This window comes from Hyperolius riggenbachi, chromosome 5 (genome assembly GCF_040937935.1).
Source record: "Hyperolius riggenbachi isolate aHypRig1 chromosome 5, aHypRig1.pri, whole genome shotgun sequence".
Lineage (NCBI taxonomy): Eukaryota > Metazoa > Chordata > Amphibia > Anura > Hyperoliidae > Hyperolius > Hyperolius riggenbachi.
Genome location: NC_090650.1, coordinates 423,466,025 through 423,488,190, shown reverse-complemented (window position 1 = coordinate 423,488,190; position 22,166 = coordinate 423,466,025). Strand labels below are relative to the sequence as shown.

The window sequence follows — 22,166 nt, the reverse complement described above, 5'->3', positions numbered from 1 at the left end:
GACGGGAAAAAACACGACCCATGGGCATTATCCTGGTAGCGAACGCAAGTGAACCAAGCAAAGATTGCATTTCTTTGAGCAAAACTTTCTTCTTTCTTAAAAGGGTAAAAATTAAAGTTTTTAACTGAACTAATTTTGTCTCTGGTAAGCGAAAAGACATTTTCGCTGAATCTATTGTAATGCCTAAAAACTCTATACATGTGCTTGGACGGACCGTTTTTTCTGAAGCTAATGGGATCCCGAATTCTTGACATACCACAGTGAATGTTACTAGTAATTTTTGGCAGATGTCAGAGTCTGCTGGGCCCATAAATAAAAAATCATCCAGGTAATGTATTATTGAATTAAAACCGGAAATGAACTGCACTACCCAATCTAAAAAAGTGGAAAAGCTCTCAAAGTAGCTGCAAGAAAGTGAGCAGCCCATTGGCAGACATTTATCAAAAAAGAATTTTTCTTCAAAATGAAAACCTAAGGAATTAAATGAAGTTGGGTGTATGGGGAGTAAACGAAATGCGGACTTGATATCAGCTTTAGCTAAAAGTGAGTATTGACCTAAAGGGCGGAGTAAGTCAAGAGCCTTATCAAAAGAAGTGTAGGTAACTGAAGATAACTCACTAGAAATCTCATCATTTAAAGAGCCACCGTCAGGGTATGACAAGTGATGTATTAAACGAAAAGCACCTGGCTCCTTTTTGGGAACAATGCCAAGTGGTGACAGACGGAAATTGACAAAAGGAGGTGACGTGAATGGGCCTGCGATTCTACCCTCTATAAGTTCCTTACAAATCTTTTCCCTAGCTATATCAGGGTGTAACTGAATAGATTTAAGGTTTTTTACCAATGAACAGCCCTCTCCTGAAAAACATGGCAAGCTGAAACCCTGATCAAAACCATCAATTAGCAGAGCTGCTTTCGCCCTGTCGGGATAAATTTTGAGCCACGGTAACATGCTTGCCAACTTCACCGGAGTGGGAGCCCTTAAGAAAAAGCTCCTTCGAGCTAGATTGTGATGCTGAAGAAGCTTTTTTAAAGCACTTTGACACTGGGTGAGAACCTGCGCAAAAACCGCATTCATGGCGATATTTGCAAGAGCCAGGCCATTTACACTGTCCATCATTAAAGGCGAAACAAACGCCTTTCTTGTAATTAGAGGCAGAGGAAGATTGGTTGGTATGTTTGGAATTTGGAGCTCTTTGAGGCATCATAAGGGATAACCACAATCCCACATCCTTTGAACTCCATTTTGTACCAGGAAATACGGAAATTTTTTGTCTGAAGGCCTCATCGTATGAAAACCATGCGAATCCTCCATACGCTTTGTATGCCTCCTGTATGGTGTCAACGTAATGAAACATTGATGGACATTGCTCTGGATGGCGCTCACCCATAACACAAGCGTATATGCAAAATGCCTGTAGCCAGTTCTGAAAAGACCTAGGGACTGGCCTGCGCCTGTCATCTTCAACCTTGTCATCCTTTTTATCCTGCTTCAAAAATTCTTTTGAAATGGGCAATAGAGACAGTAAATCGATGTAGTCGCCGTTCCAAATCTTTTCTTTAACCGACATAGACAAATGGAAACCCAGGGGGGATAACTCACAAGACATCTGTTCCTTGTATGCTGATTCCGAAATACCTGGTTTCCTAATAGGGGTCACTACATCTGTGTGACACCTCTGATTATTAAGACCGGTAACAGAAGGGGGAACTGGCGCAGGATCAATAGGTGACAAGGCCGAAATGACATTATCCCTATCAGGCAATCTGTCTACCCACACAGTGTCAGCATTAGGAGAAACATTGCTCTGTAGGGCAGAAAGCAAAGCAGACATCAAAGCAGAAACTTGACTGTTATCATTATACTTACTAACACTAGCAGCTTGAGGTGGAGCAGGAGCCTGCTGTCCCAAAGCTTCAATCCGGATCCCAGGCCTCATGCTCTGAAGCCCCCCAGCATGGAGCTGCGCTGCACCACCAGCAGGCTCTGACAGCAGCGTCCCAGGCTGCCCTGGTAACGGCCGATCAGAGGTGCCAGCATGCTTGCGCCCGCTCCCACCGCCAGGGGGGAAGACTGGGTGTGCGGGAGCTGCTTGGGCCGCTTCCTCATCCTCATCTTCATCCGATGAATGGCCCTCAGAGGATTCTCCGTCGGCAGCAGACAGGATGGAAGCTGAGACACGGGCGGGGAAAGCACCGCCCACCGGATTGAAATCTGCTGCGCCGGCGGCCACCCGGTTGGCCGCCAGGGAAAGGGAGGAGCCAGCACTGACAGAAGGGGCGTGCTCACAGCCAGCGCCGGCGGCGATCCGGTTGGCCGCCGAGAAGTGGGCGGAGCGATCTCCGCTTGATGCTCCGATTGCAGGGATTCCTTCACAGGCGCTCAGAACATAGCGCCTAGCCGCAGCCCGACTGGCCGATCCTTCCGCTCCATCTAACGGACACGCCTCCGCCGCTTCATGATTGGTCGGCGGCGCGGACTGTTGAGCAGGGCGGGCTTCAAAGGAGCCAGACTTCACCGCCGCCGCCTGCCCGCTAAGACCTCTGCTCTGCCGCTGGAAACCGGAACCTCTCTTGGACTTTGCCTGACCGCCCGATGCCGATGTCTTGCCGCTCCCGGACCTGGGACCACCACCGCTGGGCTCATCAGGCGAGTAAGTTCGGCGCTTCTTCCTCAGTCTCTTCGCTGGCTGCTCGGCTGTTCTCTGCGCTTCTCCCGCTTCCCTCCGCTCCTCTTCGGCCAGCTGTAGGCAGCGCGCCAGGGTCTCCAGACCTCCCGGCTCTTCAGCTCTTGCGGCTAAACGCCTTACTATATCCATTGCGGCAGGGGGCTCAGTAATACAAGCAGTATTACAAGCTCAAGAGCTCGCCCAGCCGCTTCTGGAACAAAGGCAGTTTAGACCTGCCAACGGACCTACTTATATACACCTTAGATGCCTGCCATTGGTTGTTGCAACAATGTTTGACCCTAGCAACACCTGGCAGAGTTCACCTCACACCTGTGCCGACCAATCAACCCCTTTAGCGTAACACCACCTTTATGCAGTGAAATGACAGCCAATCAAGATCCCTGCTACCTCAGAGAGGGAAAACCAACTAACTCACTAAGCTTATCCCCGGTTGCCACAGTTCCATGTAGGGCCTATATTACATATTGCGGCCCTTCTCATTAAACACACACAAAAAATGTCGTGTTAGCCAACAAAATTTTGTCGGTAGAAAAGTAAAAATAATACCTTTTAATGGTTAACTGATAAAGTTTGGTCATGCAAGCTTTCAGGGAACTAGTCCCCTTCTTCAAGCATAAAACACCATATGTAGTGTTTACTATTTACCTGCGTACAGTGTTTACTTCAGCTAACATCTGGAAATATGCCTGAAGATGGGGAGCAGATCCCTGAAAGTGTGCTTACTGTAACTTTATCAGATAGGTGTTATTTTTTACAAAACTCCTACTTTATAAAGAGAGAAAATAAAATAACAGAGGAGAGAAAAGAAGAAAAAAAAGTGAGAGAGAAACTGATCGAGTCTCTATGGCTGGACAGTGTACTGGTTAAAGGACATACAAGGTGACAAAGTAATTGTATCAAAGTCATTGACAATTGTATCTAATCTCCTTCTCCTAAAAATGACTTTTTTGAGATATCTCAGTTTTATTTTATATTTAAATCTAGTTCTTATGGCTCAATGACACCTTCATCGCAATATGCCAAAGCTTAAATCTATGAACTATTAATCCTTTTTATCTCTTTCCTGCTCTCAGAAGCCATTTACTGACAGGAAAGTGTTTTATGGCTGTAATTACTTATCAGTGAGGTTTATGCTATAGTCGGACCCAGTGCTGACATGGACAGAAACTGTCACTTGCATACCTGATGTTTAACTCTTTCAGGTAGTAAAATTAAAAAAAAAATGGAACACAGCATAGTCATTTGTGTGCTTGTCACTGTACATACACGTCTATCTCATCATGTCACATGTCACCTCAGTTGTCCTTTAAGGGCTCTGCCTCTGACACAGGAGATCAGGGTTAGAATCTCGGCTCTTCCTGTTCAGTAAGCCAGCACCTATTCAGTAGGAGACCTTGGGCAAGACTCCTTAACACGACTACTACCTATAGAGCGCGGCCTAGTGGCTGCAGCTCAAGCGCTTTGAGTCCACCAGGAGAAAAGTGCGATATGTAAGTTATTTGTCTTGTCCAGCATGAGTTCTTGAAACTGCCCTATGGTAACAGGTGTTGACCATAACTTTGCATCAAAATTCACAATCACGATGTGAGACTGCGATGCAAAATTTCCAGCAAATTAGTAATTCCTTTCCCTCGCAATCGTTATAGTGATCAGAAAGAGAGGGGCGGCAAAGCCTCCCCCCCTCTCACCCCCAACACCCTCGTACATACCATGGACAAGGGGCTCTTCCCCACCTCTGGTGCCCAGGAGGAGATGGGGGTTTGAGTAGAAATTGGGGGTGGGTGCACTTTAACAGGGAGACCACCCGAAGCCCCCCTCCAATGAAATCGGTATAGCGGTACCAATGTAAACAGGCGAGATCCTCCAGAGATGGATTAAGATGTAATGGGGGCCTTAGGCTAAGGTAGTAGATTAGAGTTTGCCGATAGCAGCAGGCGGCCAGGGACAGACCGGGTGTGTTTACTGCTGTAGCTGGAGGAGCAAATGACTCATCTTGGAGCTGGATGAGAGCGCAGGCTGCAGCGGGCAGCATGACTGATAGCTCCCTGTTTGCTCTTTGTCTGCCCCCACTTTACTGCCTGTCACTCAGCCTCCCCTAAACAAGGCTGAATTTCTGGTGCCCTAGGCCATGGCCTATATGGCCTTGCCAGAAATCTGGCCCTGACTGAGACTGGATTTACACCTCTCAGTGCGCCCATCTACTCCCGGTCATAAAATCCACCCCAGGCACTCATATGTCTTTTCAGTCTGGGGTTAATAAACCGAGCGCACTCCACCTGGAAACGTTTACAGCCCTGACTGTGCAAGTTTGTACAAGATTTGTATCAGTTGTGAATCTTCACACTTTCCCTTTAAAGCGGACCTGAACTTCCACTCTGCTGAAAAAGATAAGCAACAGCATAATAAACTTTAAAGAAAAAACATCTCTTTGTTACAGCTCATAGAAATCCTGCAATAAATCTGCAGTGTGTCTACTTCCTGCTTTCATGGAAACGGACACATCATGTGTTTACCAATTAGCTGCTCTTCCATAGCAGAGGAGATTCCTGAGCTGACACAGCTGAGAGATAAAATTACGACAGTTATTAGATGCAGATGAGCGGGAATTAGACAGGCTAAACTCTCTAAAGACACACAGGGTGCATTTCTCTCTGTTTCCCTTCTGTTCCATTACTAGAGTTCAGGTCCACTTTAAATAAAAGTTAAAAATTTTCACAGTTGTTTCTTTCTGGTTTGGCTGCTGTACGGTATTTGGACAGCGATGAAGCGGTTCCCATTGCCATGACTGTAATAATGTGTTTTTAAGCTGAGAAGTCGCAGCTGTGTCGGAACACAGAGAGCGTTCAATAAAACGTCAAACAATCTGTGCGTTCCACAAATCTCTCCTTTGCCTCCTGGTTATGCACTCTGTGGCTAGGTGTTTACGTCTGGCTATTTCGCAGCGCGCTCTTAGCATGCGGGGGGAGCCATACTGGATACCATAAATGTTTGACAATCGCTGCTTGCGAAATAAAATTCCTGAAGTTCCATCCAGAGACGCAGGGATCATGGGAAACGTTCACATCTGAGATTCCGACCAACAGTACGCATACGTTGCTTTATAAACAGTGCTGCTCATCAGGATTCCGGATATCCGAACTTTTTTTATGCTATCCGATTCGGATTCCGGAGTTTTTAAAAAAATCTGTCTAGCTATCTGCGGATATTTGGCCGCATAACCCAGATATCGGCGGATATTGCAGATATCCGCGGATGTGGCGGATATCCAGATCCGAAATACTGTACCTAAGGAGATGACGTTCTGGAGCCAATCAGAGGGCTCCCAGCAGAAGCCCTAGCAACCAATCACTGAGGGGAACCCTGGCCAGCCCCACCTGACCTCATTGAGCCAATCAGAGGGCTCGCAGCCTAAACCCTGGCACCCAATCACAGAAAGGAACACTGGCCAGCCCCCCCCCCTGTATAATAAGGAGGGCTGCCATGATGAGACATATCGTCTTAGATTGCTGAATGTTCACTGAGAGACATGCTCCAGTGCTAATGGGCTGTACACAGTTATAAACCTAAAGCTGTTCAGTGATTAACCCCTTCACTACTATCACTACACTATTGTTAAATCGTTAATTAGCTTGATTGATGTCATTGTATGACAGTCAGAGTGTGTGCTCCAGTGCTTCTGGCCTAGCAGTGATAAAGCAAAAGCTGTTCAGTGACTAACCCCTTCACTATCACTACACTATTGTTAAATCATTAATTAGCTTGCTATCATTTGTGTGACAGTCAGAGTGTGTGTGTGTGTGTGCTGTGCACAGACCAGGCCAGCTGCTGCCTGCTGGCCAGCTATTAGCCTTAGTTATAGGTTAGGTTAGGGATTAGAGAATAGGATTACTGTGTTATTGTGTAGTTAGTACTGTAGTACTGCAGTCATTGCTAGTAGTTGTTAGAGTAGTAGTACGACTGTGTTAGCTTTCAATAGAACTGATGTGCTGTGAGCAGTGGCAGTGTGACAGTAAGCGTGCACTAGTGTCTTCTCCTCTGCTGTCTGACTGTCACTCGGCACGTGTCACTTGGCACGTGGCACGTGTCACTTGCCACGTGTCTCGTGGCACTTGGCACGTGTCACTTGCCACGTGTCTTGTGGCACTTGGCACGTGTCACTTGCCAAGTGTCACGTGGCACGTGCTAAGTGCCAATTGCAACGTGCCACATCCGGCATGCTCCTGGCACACATTACACCTGCTCCTGCTGCCTGTGCAGCTCCCACCGCCAGGCCAGGGTGCCACAGGCCACAGATACCACATATATTTAACCCAAAACACAATTGCTGCGTAATTTTTTGGAGGTGTCTCGGCTGAAAACTGCCATGTCCCAGTTGTGCGGTTGGACTTTGGACACAATGTGGGCTGCACGACCGCTGTCTGGAACCTAGGCCTAATGTTAATTGACAGCCATTTGGGGGTTTTTTTTGGGGGGGGGGGATTTTAAATCCCCACATCATCAATTAGTGGTCCCCTTTACAAAATAATGATGCTACATGCCCCATATACCCTAAAAAACGTTTTTAAAGCAATTTAACCTCCTTGGCGGTAATCCCGAGCTGAGCTCGGGGTATGCCGCCGGAGGTCGCCGCTCAGGCCCTGCTGGGCCGATTTCAGTTCTGAAAAAAGCAGCACACGCAGCTGGCACTTTGCCAGCCGCGTGTGCTGCCCGATCGCTGCCGCTCCGCGGCGATCCGCCGCGTGCAGCGGCGAAAGAGGGTCCCCCCAGCCACCCGAGCCCAGCGCAGCCGGAACAAACAGTTCCGGACGGCGCTAGGGGCTGGATCGGGCGGCTCTGACGTCAGGACGTCGACTGACGTCCATGACGTCACTCCGCTCGTCGCCATGGCGACGAGGAAAGCGAAACAAGATAGGCCGCTCATTGCGGCCTATCTTGTTACTTTCGATTGCCGGAGGCGATCGAAAGTACGGATCAGGAGCGCCCTCTAGTGGGCTTTCATGCAGCCAACTTTTAGTTGGCTGCATGAAATATATTTTTTTTTATTAAAAAAAAACCACATTGCAGCCTCCCTGGCAAAATAAATAAACCGCCAGGGAGGTTAAAGGACAATTCCAGGTTTTTATCTGGATATCCGAATCCGCCCGGATACTAGGATTGGATAGGGTTGGATATCCCATTTGGATTGGAAAATTTTGAACTCGGATATCGGGGTATCCGGGTCGGATTCGGATTTTGAAAAGGGGTATTCGAGCAGCACGGTTTATAAATACAGAGAGGCTACACTTAATGTGATCCCTACTCTGAAAATGAGCTTTCCTTTCATCTGCTGAAGTAAGAAACTCCCACACCCATTTTCAGGACTTCTCACCAGTTTTCTCTGAGACTCTCTTTTACAATTCACTCTCCATCCCTTAAAGGGAACCAGAGACGAAACATCTTCATGTATTTTACCATATATATCAGTGGGAACATTAGAGAAAACACCTACTCTGCTCTCTGTTTCATCCCTCACTGCTCAGCCTGCTTGTTACCAGCCATGATAAAATTTGCGACTGAGCATTCAGTCTGGCTTTGCTACAGAAAGATTATAGCTGAGTCTGTCTTCTTGGATGTCTTTTCAAGCTCAAGCCTGCCCCCTTTTGGCTCTGCTTTCCCATTTCATCACAGAGAGTTGTGGTGAGATGGGAGGAGCTGCTAATGTAAGGGTATATTGAAAAATGTTTTTTTTTTAATCTATATTTCTTAGTCATGGCGATTTCATTTTGTGTGCACAAAGCCCACTTAATAATATGCTTTTTTGACGAACTGTGTTTTTCATGGAGTTTTTGTAAAAAAAAAACACAAAAACCGGCACACCAGAGCGGCAAAAATACCAGGTATAGTATTTATTTTGTAAAATCTATCGGGGGATATGTTTATTTTGTGCCACAGCGTTCATCTCTGGGTTCCTTTAAAGGGGACCTAAAGTGAAAGGAATGTGGAGGATTCCATCTTCAATCGCTTCTAAACAATACCAGTTGCCTGGCTGTCATGCTGAGCTTTTGGTTTTAGTTGTTTTTGAGTCACACACCTGCAACAAGCATGCAGCCAGTGGAGTCAGAGCAGAGTCAGAGCAGAGTCACAGCATCTGATTTGCAAGTTAATTCTGGGGGAGTGGCTTATAGTATTAGAGGTGGAGCATCAGCACAGATGTTAGGCAAATGGCATTGTTAGAGAATGAAGATGGCAGCCTCCTTATTCCTCTCACTTTAGGTTCCCTTTAAGTGCTTTATCGTGAACTTAAAGTATTACTGATGAATTCATACTTACTTGGGGCTTCCTCCAGACCCTTTCAAGCTGTTCACTCCCTCACCCTACTTCTGCGTCACCTGGATCCTTCACGGTCTATCCCGGTATCTGTCAGTCGGCACATACTGCGCATGTGCGGCCCGGCGATGCATGCTCCCTCACCGCACTCCCATTACTGGAAGCGTTCTTTGCAGGGGCATAACACTTCAGGTGATGGGAGCACAATAGGGGTGTGCGCATGCGCCGTACATGGCGACTGACAGTTGTACCTGGACGGATTTACTGAAAACTGCATTTTTTTTAATTCACACACTGGTGTATTATTATTGTAATTGATTATATAACACCTGTATCTTCTGCAGCACCGCACAAAACAAGAGACCTGGGTTGATAAAACAAAGCTGAAGAACAACATTTGTAGACTTTTAAAGTGCTCTGAAAGTCAGCATTTCTACTTTGCTCTAAAAGTTCCTCACAGCTTGAAAGCTACTATCCCAGAAACAAATTCTAGCAGAACATCACTGAAATGGATAAACACAGCACTTCCTCCTGCTATTCAGCTTCAAATCCGCATCCAAACTGGAGATAACAGTATATTTTTTACTTGTTAAAGGATACCCAAACTGACATGTGACATGATGAGATAGACATGTATTTGTACAGTGCCTAGCACACAAATAACTATCTCATCATGTCACATGTCAGTTCGGGTATCCTTTAACCTATTGGGGACCGCCGCAGGTTGAATCAACGTCCGGCAGGTGGTGGTACCCTTCTGACCAGACATTCATTCAACGTCCACGCTAAACCACCGCTCCCAACGCGATCGTGCGCACCCGGAGGGGGAGATTAAGCTGTCATATGACCGCTGGCATCTCCCCCTAGTGATCAGCAGCCATCGCGTATGGCTGCTGATCACGTGATCACTACGATCGCCGTCGGATCGTAGTGATCACTCTAACAGCAGCGGCAGGGGGGAAAAGAAGAGGATCCACTCACCTCCCTGCCGTTCCAGCGACGATCGGCGCCCCCTCTGCTCAGGCCGGCATCTCTGCTCCGTCTGACGTCAGCGACAGTGGTGCTCAAATACCCCTTTTTAAAATTCGAGTTTGGTCGAATTCGAATAGTAAATTATTCGAGGTCAGTCGAATATTCGAGTCGAATAATTTTTACTATTCGATTCGACCTCGGACTTCGAGCTCACTATTCGAGTCGGTATTCGAGCTCATTATTCGAGCTGACTATTCGAATTGGCCTTAAATAGCTTCCAACACTTGTTTTGAGGGTGAATGATGCAAGAAACCTCTTTTTTTCCAAGTAACAACAGCAAGTGATTATGTGGGGATGTTCCTTTAAAAAAAAAAAGGTGGAAAGAGAAGTTGTGTCCAGAATTTTGTTCAGTACTGTATATACTTCTTCTTCTTCTTCTTTATCTTCTATATCTTCTTCTATATCTTCTTCTATATCTTCTTCTTCTATATCATCTTCTTCTTCTTCTATATTGTCTTCTTCTTCTTCTTCTTCTTCTTCTTCTTCTTCTTCTTCTTCTTCTTCTTCTTCTTCTTCTTCTTCTTCTTCTTCATCTTCTTCATCTTCTTCATCATCATCTTCTTCTTCTTCTTCTTCATCTTCTTCTTCTTCTTCTTCTTCTTCATCTTCTTCTTCTTCTTCTTCTTCATCTTCTTCTTCTTCATCTTCTTCATCTTCTTCTTCATCTTCTTCTTCATCTTCTTCTTCTTCTTCATCTTCTTCATCTTCTCCATCTTCTTCTTCTTCATCTTCTTCTTCTTCATCTTCTTCTTCATCTTCTTCTTCATCTTCTTCTTCTTCATCTTCTTCTTCTTCATCTTCTTCTTCATCATCTTCTTCATCTTCTTCTTCTTCTTCATCTTCTTCATCTTCTTCTTCTTCATCTTCTTCATCTTCTTCATCTTCTCCATCTTCTTCATCTTCTCCATCTTCTTCATCTTCTTCTTCTTGATCTTCTTGATCTTCTTAATCTTCTTCATCTTCTTCTTCATCTTCTTCTTCTCCTTCTTCATCTTCTTCTTCTTCTTCTTCTCCTTCTTCTTCTCCTTCTTTTTCTATATCGTCTTCTTCTTCTTCACTTATTTCTCTTTTCAATTTTTTTTTTAAAGAAATGCAGCTATTTTTGAGCGTAACAAATAGCTGGTGGCGCACGCATGTTGGAAGCGCCATTGTATGTGCTCCCTGGCAGTGGAAACACACAGACAGCAGGAGGTAAATTCAGCAGCAGGAGGAGGAGGATGAGTGTGTGGCAGCAGGCAGTCAATGAGGCAGGCAGCGTGACATAATAGCCCTGGTACCTAGCGGTGATACCAGGGCTGTAAATAAACACAGCAGGCAGGAGGTCCCAGACAGCGGTCGTGCAGCCCACATCGTGTCCAATACACAACTGGGACAACACAGTTTTCAACCCGGGCACCTCTGAAAAATTAAACCTTTTTTTTTTTATGGTTTTTTGGTTTTGTTTGTAAAACAAATTACACAGATATATAGCTATTTTTTGACGTAATAGCTGGTGGCAGAGTGGCAGCAGAATGTAATTCTGTGTACCCTGGCAGTGGGAAACACAGACCGACAGCAGCAGCAGCAGCAGGAGGAATGGAGGAGTAATGTGAGCAGCTATTGTTTGACGTAATAGCTGGTGGCAGAGTGGCAGCAGAATGTAATTCTGTGTACCCTGGCAGTGGGAAACACAGACAGACAGCAGCAGCAGCAGGAGGAATGGAGGAGTAGTGTGAGTGTGGCAGCAGGCAGGCAGCGTGACATAATAGCCCTGGTACCTAGCGGGTGATACCAGGGCTGTAAATAAACACAACAGGAGGTCCCAGACAGCGGTCGTGCAGCCCACATCGTGTCCAATACACAACTGGGACAACACAGTTTTCAACCCGGGCACCTCAGAAAAATTAAACCTTTTTTTTTTATGGTTTTTTGGTTTTGTTTGTAAAACAAATTACACAGATATATAGCTATTTTTTGACGTAATAGCTGGTGGCAGAGTGGCAGCAGAATGTAATTCTGTGTACCCTGGCAGTGGGAAACACAGACCGACAGCAGCAGCAGCAGGAGGAATGGAGGAGTAATGTGAGCAGCTATTGTTTGACGTAATAGCTGGTGGCAGAGTGGCAGCAGAATGTAATTCTGTGTACCCTGGCAGTGGGAAACACAGACAGACAGCAGCAGCAGCAGCAGGAGGAATGGAGGAGTAGTGTGAGTGTGGCAGCAGGCAGGCAGCGTGACATAATAGCCCTGGTACCTAGCGGGTGATACCAGGGCTGTAAATAAACACAATAGGAGGTCCCAGACAGTGGTCGTGCAGCCCACATCGTGCCCAATACACAACTGGGACAACACAGTTTTCAACCCGGGCACCTCAGAAAAATTAAACCTTTTTTTTTATGGTTTTGTAGTTTTGGTTTTACAACCAATTACACAGATATAGCTATTTTTTGACGTAATAGCTGGTGGCAGAGTGGCAGCAGAATGTAAATCTGTGTACCCTGGCAGTGGGAAACACAGACAGACAGCAGAAGGGCAGTACACAGCAGCCCACTGTAGTTGTAAAATGTGTGGCTGCAGGCGACGTAATAGTCAAAGTGAACCAGGCTGGCTTAGTGAGCAGGAGCCAGGAGGTGGTAAAGGGTGGTAAGGCACATTAACGATGGTTCTAAGTTCCGGCAGCCAGTTCATGTCCCCCTCTCGCCGACAACAGGGGCCAGGAACTCGCCTTCCACCCACGCCTGGTTCATCTTGAGAAACGTCAGTCTGTCCACAGACTTGTGAGACAGACGTGAGCGTTTCTCGGTGACCACGCCACCAGCTGCACTGAAGCAGCGCTCGGACAGCACGCTGGAAGGGGGGCAGGACAGCACTTCCAGGGCGTACTGCGCCAGCTCGCTCCAGATCTCCAGGCGCTTGACCCAATACTCCATGGGATCAACAGGGGCATCGCTGTCAAGCCCGCTGTAGGACCCCATGTAGTCAGCCACCATGCGGGTCAGGCGCTGGCTGTGACTGGAGGAGGATGCTGCTGCATGCACCTCCTCTCTAGTCACTGCTGCCGGAGCCTCTACAGTCCTGTAGAGCTCGTGGCTGAGAGACAGCAGGTCTGTGGGGCGCTTGCTGGTGGATGCAGGCACCTGCTGCTGCCTCTGTGCTGGCTGGACAGTGGGGGTGGAAGGCTGGGGGAAGGCTTCCTCCAAGCGCTCAACAAGGGCCTGCTGCAAGCTCCTTATTTGTTGCGCTGGGTCTCCTCCTGCAGGCGGCAGGAAGTGGCTCAACTTCCCCTTGAGGCGCGGGTCCAACATCATGCTGATCCAGATGTCCTCCCTCTGCTTCATCTGGATCACCCTGGGGTCCCTGCGCAGGCACGTCAGCATGTGCGCTGCCATTGGGAAGAGGCGGGCCACGTCTGCTGGCACATCGACGGCAGTGCTGTCCTCCTCATCCTCCTCCTCTGCCGCCTCATCCTCTCTCCACCCCCGCACCAACTCAGCTGCGCTGTGCTGATCCCCCTCATCAGCAGCAAGGTCAGGGACCTCCACCAAGTCCTCCTCCTCCTCCCCCTCAGAGGTGGACTGTGCAGCTGCTTGCCACTCCTGCTGGTCCAAGGCTGCCGCTCCCTGTTCCAGCAAAGCATCGAGGGCCCTGTTCAGCAGACAAACCAGGGTCCCTGCTCACCATGTTAGTGGCCTGCAGAAAGGGAGCCAGCACTAAGCACACCTGCTGCATGTGCCTCCAGTCATCATCGGGGACGATGGACGGGATGTTGCTGGTCTTGTCCCTTCTCTGAGCGGCGGAAACAGTGGCCTGGGCAAGGTACTGGTTGACAGCGTGCTTCTGTTCAACCAGACGCTCCAACATCGCCAGGGTGGAGTTCCAGCGAGTCGGAACGTCAAGGATCAGTCGATGGCGTGGCAGCTCCAGCTCCTTTTGCACGTCTTCCAGGCTCGCACAGGCTGCAGCCGAGCGCCGGAAGTGACGCACAACGTTCCTTGCCGTTTCCAGCAGTTCGCCCATCCCCTGGTAGGTGCGCAAGAACTTCTGCACCACCAGGTTCAGCACGTGGGCAAGACAGGGGATGTGGGTCAGGTTTCCCCTGTCTATTGCGGCAACCAGATTGGCCCCATTGTCGGCCACCACCTCTCCGACTCTGAGGCCTCTGGGGGTCAGCCAAATCCTCTCCTGCTCCTGGAGTTTGGCCAACACATGGGTTGCCATCAGCTTGGTCTTCCCAAGGCTGACCAAGTGCAGCAGCGCTTGGCAGTGGCGGGCCTTCACGCTGCTGCTGAGGCGGGGGGTTTGGCCAGGTGTGCTGGAGGATGGCAGAGGATCGGAGGAACCTGCTGCAGTTCCCCCGACCCTGCGGGGTGGCACCACCCACTGTGTTGCTGCTGCTGCTGTGCCCGCTGCTGCTCTCCCATCCTCACCCCCTTCCACCAAGCTGACCCAGTGGACAGTGAAGGACAGGTAGCGGCCTGTCCCGAAGCGGCTGCTCCAGGAGTCCATGGTGACGTGGACCCTTTCACCAACCGCGTGCTCCAGCCCTCGCTCCACATTGGCCATCACAAAGCGGTGCAGTGCAGGAATGGCCTTGCGGGCGAAGAAGTGTCTGCTGGGGAGCTGCCAGTCTGGGGCTGCGCAAGCAAGCAGCGCACGAATGTCGCTCCCCTCCTGCACGAGCGTGTACGGCAGGAGTTGGGAGCACATGGCCCGTGCCAGCAAGCCGTTCAGCTGCCGCACGCGACGGCTGCTGGGAGGCAGAGCCCTAACCACCCCCTGGAAGGACTCGCTCAAAAGGCTCTGGAGTGGCCTTTTGCTGGCACGGGAATCAGCAGACACAGCAGAGGAGGCCACTGAGGACTGGCTGCCAGAACAGGCCTCAGTGTCGGCGGCAGGAGTTGCAGAGGGGGGAGGAGCAGTGCGTTTCCGCACTCCTGCTGGTGCTGCTGGAGGAGCAGGAGGGCGGGTGGCTGCTGTTGCTGCTGCTGCTGCTGCTGCTGCTGAAGGCTGTGCAGTGATGGGTGTGGTGCCACTGCCAGCACCAGATGCCTTCAGCCTCTGGAACTCCTCATGCTGGTGGAAATGTTTCGCAGCAAGGTGGTTGATGAGCGAGCTGGTGCTGAACTTTAAGGGGTCTGCACCTCTGCTCAACTTCTGCTGACAGTGGTTGCAAGTGGCGTACTTGCTGTACACTGTGGGCATGGTGAAAAAGCGCCAGATTGGTGACAAAAACAACCCCCTACGGCATGGAACCGCTGCTGCCTGTCTCCCTGTGGTGGTTGGGGGGGGGGGGGCTTGGGTGCGGCTGGTGGTGGTACTGGCAGATGCTGCTGCTGCTGCTGCTGAGCCTGAGACACCAGCAGGCTGGGGGACCTGCCTACTGCTGCCAATGCTTGCAATGATGCGCCTCCTTGCAAGGCCCACAAGCGCATCCTCCTCCTCCTCCTCAGAGCTGCTGATGACGACATCCCCTGGAGCTGGTGGCACCCAGTCTCTGTCTGTCACCGTGTCATCATCATCCTCCCCCTCCTGAAACATGTCCTGCTGGGATGATGACCCCCCAAACTCCTCTCCTGATGCATTAATGGGCTGCTTGACTGTCGCCACAGTCTTGCTGTCCAATCCCTCATCCCCCAAAGTGCCCATCAGCATCTCCTCCTCCAAATCGCCAACAACAGCAGACAATTGACTCATCATGCCTGGGGTCAAAAGAGTGCTGAGTGACAGGTCGGCGACTGACAGTGAACTGGCCTCCTCCCCAGGCCCTGCTGGGCGGCTGCTGCGAACAGGGGTGGTGGTGGTGGTGGTGAGGGTGGAGGCCTCGGATGCAGAGCTGATGGCGGGCTGCTCATCCTCTGTCATCAGTTGCACCACAGTGTCTGCATCCTTTTCCTCAATGGGACGTTTCCGACCCGGCTGGAGGAAAATCGGAGCAGGTGCTACACGCTGCTGCTGCTGTGTCTCTGCAGCGTGAGTTGCAGATGCTCCTGCTGGGCGGCGCCCAAGGCGCCCACGGCCAGTGGCTATAGGAGGAATGTTAGCCACTGACGCTGCTGCTGCTGCTGCGGAACTGTGCATGGTGGCGCGGCCGCGCCCGCGGCTTGCCACAATGCTGCTCCCTCTCCTCCTGATTCCCTTGCTGCCCTTCCCCTTGCCCAAACCGCGGTGGCTGCCACTTCCAGACATCTTCGATGTTTTGGGCGTAAACACAAAAGTTTTTTAAAAGGGCGGGTGAAAAGTGGGGTACTTTAATGGAGTGGGTTGGTGGGCGAGGTGACTGAGTGAGTGTCTAGTACAGTAAGTAAGTAGTAACAGAGTCAGTAAGTACAACTAGAAGTTACAATAATCAGTAGTAATAATCACAAGGAAATAGAGTGTGTGTACACAGACAGTGAGTGAGTGCACGCACACGCAGGAGCTAGCCTATGAACAGTGACTGAGTGTCCCTACTAGTACAGTAAGTAGTAACAGTAAGTACAACCAGAAATTACAATAATCAATCAGTAATCAGAAGGAAATAGAGTGTGTGTACAGTACACAGACAGTGAGTGCACGCACACGCAGGAGCTAGTAGCCTATGAACAGTGACAGTGAGTGTCCTAGTACAGTTACAGTATATAACTATTCAGAAGGAAATAGAGTGTGTGTACAGTACACAGACAGTGAGTGCACGCACACGCAGGAGCTAGTAGCCTATGAACAGTGACAGTGAGTGTCCTAGTACAGTTATAGTATATAACTATTCAGAAGGAAATAGAGTGTGTGTACACTACAGTACACAGACAGTGAGTGCACGCACACGCAGGAGCTAGTAGCCTATGAACAGTGTCAGTGAGTGAGTGTCCTAGTACAGTTACAGTATATAACTATTCAGAAGAAAATAGAGTGTGTGTACAGTACACAGACAGTGAGTGCACGCACACGCAGGAGCTAGTAGCCGATGAACAGTGACAGTGAGTGTCCTAGTACAGTTACAGTATATAACTATTCAGAAGGAAATAGAGTGTGTGTACAGTACACAGACAGTGAGTGCACGCACACGCAGGAGCTAGTAGCCTATGAACAGTGACAGTGAGTGTCCTAGTACAGTTACAGTATATAACTATTCAGAAGGAAATAGAGTGTGTGTACACTACAGTACACAGACAGTGAGTGCACGCACACGCAGGAGCTAGTAGCCTATGAACAGTGTCAGTGAGTGAGTGTCCTAGTACAGTTACAGTATATAACTATTCAGAAGGAAATAGAGTGTGTGTACAGTACACAGACAGTGAGTGCACGCACACGCAGGAGCTAGTAGCCTATGAACAGTGTCAGTGAGTGAGTGTCCTAGTACAGTTACAGTATATAACTATTCAGAAGGAAATAGAGTGTGTGTACACTACAGTACACAGACAGTGAGTGCACGCACACGCAGGAGCTAGTAGCCTATGAACAGTGTCAGTGAGTGAGTGTCCTAGTACAGTCACAGTATATAACTATTCAGAAGGAAATAGAGTGTGTGTACAGTACACAGACAGTGAGTGCACGCACACGCAGGAGCTAGTAGCCTATGAACAGTGTCAGTGAGTGAGTGTCCTAGTACAGTCACAGTATATAACTATTCAGAAGGAAATAGAGTGTGTGTACAGTACACAGACAGTGAGTGCACGCACACGCAGGAGCTATTAGCCTATGAACAGTGTCAGTGAGTGTGTGTCCTAGTACAGTTACAGTATATAACTATTCAGAAGGAAATAGAGTGTGTGTACAGTACACAGACAGTGAGTGCACGCACACGCAGGAGCTAGTAGCCGTTGAACAGTGACAGTCAGTGAGTGTCCTAGTACAGTTACAGTATATAGCTATTCAGAAGGAAAAAGAGTGTGTGTACAGTACACAGACAGTGAGTGCACGCACACGCAGGAGCTAGTAGCCTATGAACAGTGTCAGTGAGTGAGTGTCCTAGTACAGTTACAGTATATAACTATTCAGAAGGAAATAGAGTGTGTGTACACTACAGTACACAGACAGTGAGTGCACGCACACGCAGGAGCTAGTAGCCTATGAACAGTGACAGTCAGTGAGTGTCCTAGTACCGTTACAGTATATAACTATTCAGAAGGAAAAAGAGTGTGTGTACAGTACACAGACAGTGAGTGCACGCACACGCAGGAGCTAGTAGCCTATGAACAGTGACTGAGTGAGTGTCCTAGTACAGTTACAGTATATAACTACAATACAAAATACAATCAATCAGTACTAAAGGACAGCAGAAATACTGGTATAGATGAGAAATAAACAGAGGACAGGAGAGAACAGCTGCCCACACAGGCAAGGCCCTGAGGCCTAAAGCTGTAAGCCTGCAGCAGCTGTCTGAGTCTCTCTCTATGTAACACAAAAGCTACTAACTAAAATACAATGTCTATCTAACTAACAACAATATAGGTGTATATAGGAGGTGTATGTGAGCAAAAACGCTAGGTAAATTACCACAATAAAGCTCTTGCTAAGCCAACGCACAAAGGAGCAGATCTCTCTCTGTGCAAAGTCGGGCAAGGACGGAGAAACGTAACATGGCGGCCGCTATTTATAGGGTAGGGGCTGGCCAGGGTCCCCCTCAGTGATTGGCTGCCGTCAGAGGGCCTGGGAGCCCTCTGATTGGCTCTAAGGACATCAATCTGGGCTATGACGCTATTCGAGCTCGGTATTCGAGCTCGAATAGCGCTGTTAGCTCGAATAGCGCGAATAGTGAATGGGCTATTCGAGTTCACTCGAATAGCCCATTCGAATAGCTCCAGCTATTCGGAGCTCGAATACCGAGCTCGAATAGCTGAAAAAGAGCTCGAATATTCGAGCTACTCGAATATTCGAGCTCTGCTGAGCACCACTGGTCAGCGTCGGGTCCCGGCTTGATGACGTCATCAAGCCGCGACCCGACCTGAGCGTCATTTGGAGCGGAGATGCCGGCCGGAGAAGAGGTGGCTTCTGCGGCTCATCGCTGGAGCCTGGAAGGTAAGTGATGGCTGCCAGCTACAGGGGGGACACTTGCCACCATGGAGGGGACACTGCCCAGCCAGCCACAAACGGGATCCGGCCGCCTGACCTTCCCCAAACACGCGCACCCCCCTCCACCGCAAAATGCTTTGGTCCTTAAGGGGGGTTAGGCGGACGGTCCCGAAGTGGTTAAACACAAATGTATCAACACTGGAATGTAAACAAACACTCTGAGTTTTTCTGCTTCAGTCACACAGTGTTCAGAATAGCTCATTAGAAGATTTTCATATATAATAAAAAGCAGTTATAACAGAAAAATAATAAAATGCAATGGCAACTTTCAGGGTAAGAGAAACTGCACTTTGGAAACTTGTAATTTGTAAACAGACAATATTACGTGTGCACAAAAGCAAATATAACTGTATGAGTAATAAAAAGTAGGTAGTAAACACATTTTTATTGAATGTTATGTCAGAGTTTCAGACCACTTTAAGGCTGCATTTAAGGAATCCAAGAGTTGGAAGGTGGCAAATGTGATTGGGGGGTGATTCAGTGGGAGAGGAGAAACCCGTGAGAAGTTCTGCACGTGTGAATGCGAGGGAGCGAGGGACCCGTCTTCAGGAGCGTTCGGGCTCCCGAACACTTCCAAAGCTGCCCCCGCATTGATCGGAGACTGCTAACGGGGGAGCCAGTGCATGAACGATGGGACCAGGAGAGGAACCGGAAGGCTCTATAGGCAGGGCCGGTTCTAGACTTTTTGCTGCCTGAGGAAAACTGAGGAAAACTTGTGAGGATGCCGCCCCCCCCCCCCCCTTTCCCCCGATTTGGAATGATCGCAGAGCACCTGAAGATTTACTTCATTTAATGTTCTCACATTACATGCTGCAGCTCAACACAATAGCACACTGGCTGTGACAAACAAACTGCTCACCCTCAGCCACTCCATTCCTCCTCAGTCAGAACAGCAGTGCCACCTCCTCCCTTCTGCAGTGCAAGTCAAATGACACACTGCTGCTCTCCTCCCTCCCCCCTCCTCACTCACTGTCAGACTCCTCACACAGCACAGCAAGCTGCTTTTCCCCAATGATGACCTCTTCACCTCGCTCTCCTCTCACTTCTCCTCCTACTCTGACTACATGCTGTTAGAGTAAACAGTACAAGCATGCTGCCCCTGTAATCTCTGCACCTGATGCAAATGTTTCACCTTGCTTCATGAGAGACCAGTCCTGTCTATAGGACCCACAGCCTTCCCACTCCATGGGTAAATATCTGTTTTGTTTTTTTCACTTTAGAGTCCCTTGGGTCTGGGTGCTACAAACTGACGGAAGTATCGGGAGGCTATCGGGAGGGCTGTACATCCTCCAAGAGTAGGCAATGTGTATCATAAGCTAGGCATACTGGATTATGCACTTAGAAACCCGTGTTCCAGAGGGTCTAAATGCTAGGTGGGATTGAAGTTGAATTTACCGATAGCACTTTTTTACTTTTAAATGCTTTTAAATGTATTTGAATTTTGATACTTTCCTTTGAGATACTATACTTATAGTCTCATTAAAGGGAACCTAAAACGACTTTTTTTTCTTCCTGTTTTCCAATAGGTATATGAGCTGCCATGTTCCCCCTCCCCTTCTAACTGCAAGTTATTTATCCAGGGAAAGGTGTGAAGATAGCATCTGTGGCTTCTCTAACACCCCCTACGCCCCCCCCATGTGCCGATGAAAGTTTTTGTTTGCTCTCTGCTAATGTGTGCAATAAAATAATGACATCACTCCTCATCTGACTGAAACCTATTTGGTGTCTTGGTAGTTAAAAATGTGAGCAGGTGTCTGTAATGATGCGCTATGTGTAAGGATATTGTTGTCCGAAACATGTCAGCTGTTTTAAGCTGTGTTTTCCATGATAAATAAAAGTTTTGGGGCTACACTTGCCAGAGTGTGCGGATTCTACTTTCAAATTTCAGCCCCCTGCGGGCCCTTTCACACTGGCATGGCGTGGTGAGTCAAATTGGCACACTGCTACCAAAGCCTAATGTGACCCTATGGGGAAGTTCATACTTCCCACGTTGCGGCCGCCCGGTACGTTGTGCCGGAACTGCCTAATCTAACGCTGGCGCAGAACTACATTACCGTGTGGAATCCGCAGCGGCCTGCATTGGCCCGGAAGTCATGTTAGTCTATGGCGATGCACGAGTTGAGAGACCGCAAGCACGTGTCACTTCCTGCTTGGCCGAATGCCAGACAGGGAACACCTACCAACGTGGTGTTCCCTGAAGGCCTGTTCCTGGCAGTACGATGTAGTGCGGGTGCGCCTGCCGCACCGCTACTGCCAGTTTGTAGTGTGAAACCGGCCTGACAGTAGCATATCAGTATAAGCAGATGCAGGCAGTACTCACCAGATGAAACCGCTGAGTGTAGTGTATGTGAAGTTTACTAAAGAATACACAAACATGTCATAAAAGTTACAGTGCTACACAGTTATTCTCTTTACCTGGCTTAGTATTCTTGACAACTTCGACTGCTGGACACAAACCTGGCGGAACCGAACCTGGAGCATCTGCAAAAAGAGACAGCCACTGAGCCTCACCTGTATTATTACATTGATATCCATCTACACATTGTGCTTGATTTTATTGCCAACTAAGTGGTAAGTAATCATATAAGAAACAGCTACAGATAAACAGGAACTGGGCGGGGCTCCCTGCACCCTCTGGGTTGCAATTCTCCCAGCATGCATCTCGATAGGCATCGTCTTTGTTGGCATAATCACATGATCAACAGAGCAGCTATAGGCTTTGAAAAGTGAAGACTAGACATTAGACATAGCTGCCAACTGTTCCATTTTCAGAGGGACAGTCCCTCTTTGGGAACCAAATCCCGTTGTCCCTCTTTCTTCCTAATGTGTCCCTCTTTCAGGACTGATGTAAAGACCTGTGATAAATATATGTATTTTTCTCATCAAAAATATTTTCAATTGACTCTAAACCTTATTACCATCCTTTAAATTGATCTATGTCTTACTTTCAAATATTATTATGAAATAAATTACCGTTGATAGTAAGGACCAGTGTAGTTTGAATGCTAAAACTTCAACATTTGATCATGAATTCTTTGAGATATGCTGACTAGGGATGTGGCTGGGTGTGGTCACTGGTGTTTCTTAAAGTACACCAGAGGTGGCGTGTGT

At 48.5% G+C, this 22,166-nt stretch overlaps 1 protein-coding gene across 2 annotated transcripts in view; it reads right to left on the bottom strand.

Moving 5' to 3' along the window:
- The window catches only part of TG (thyroglobulin), a 329,528-nt gene that overhangs the window by 143,123 nt on the left and 164,239 nt on the right, over positions 1-22,166 (bottom strand). For both annotated transcript variants that reach the window (XM_068238045.1, XM_068238046.1), the window contains one exon: positions 21,471-21,536. In XM_068238045.1, the coding sequence (XP_068094146.1) occupies positions 21,471-21,536 (66 nt within the window). The remainder of the gene's footprint in view (positions 1-21,470; positions 21,537-22,166) is intronic.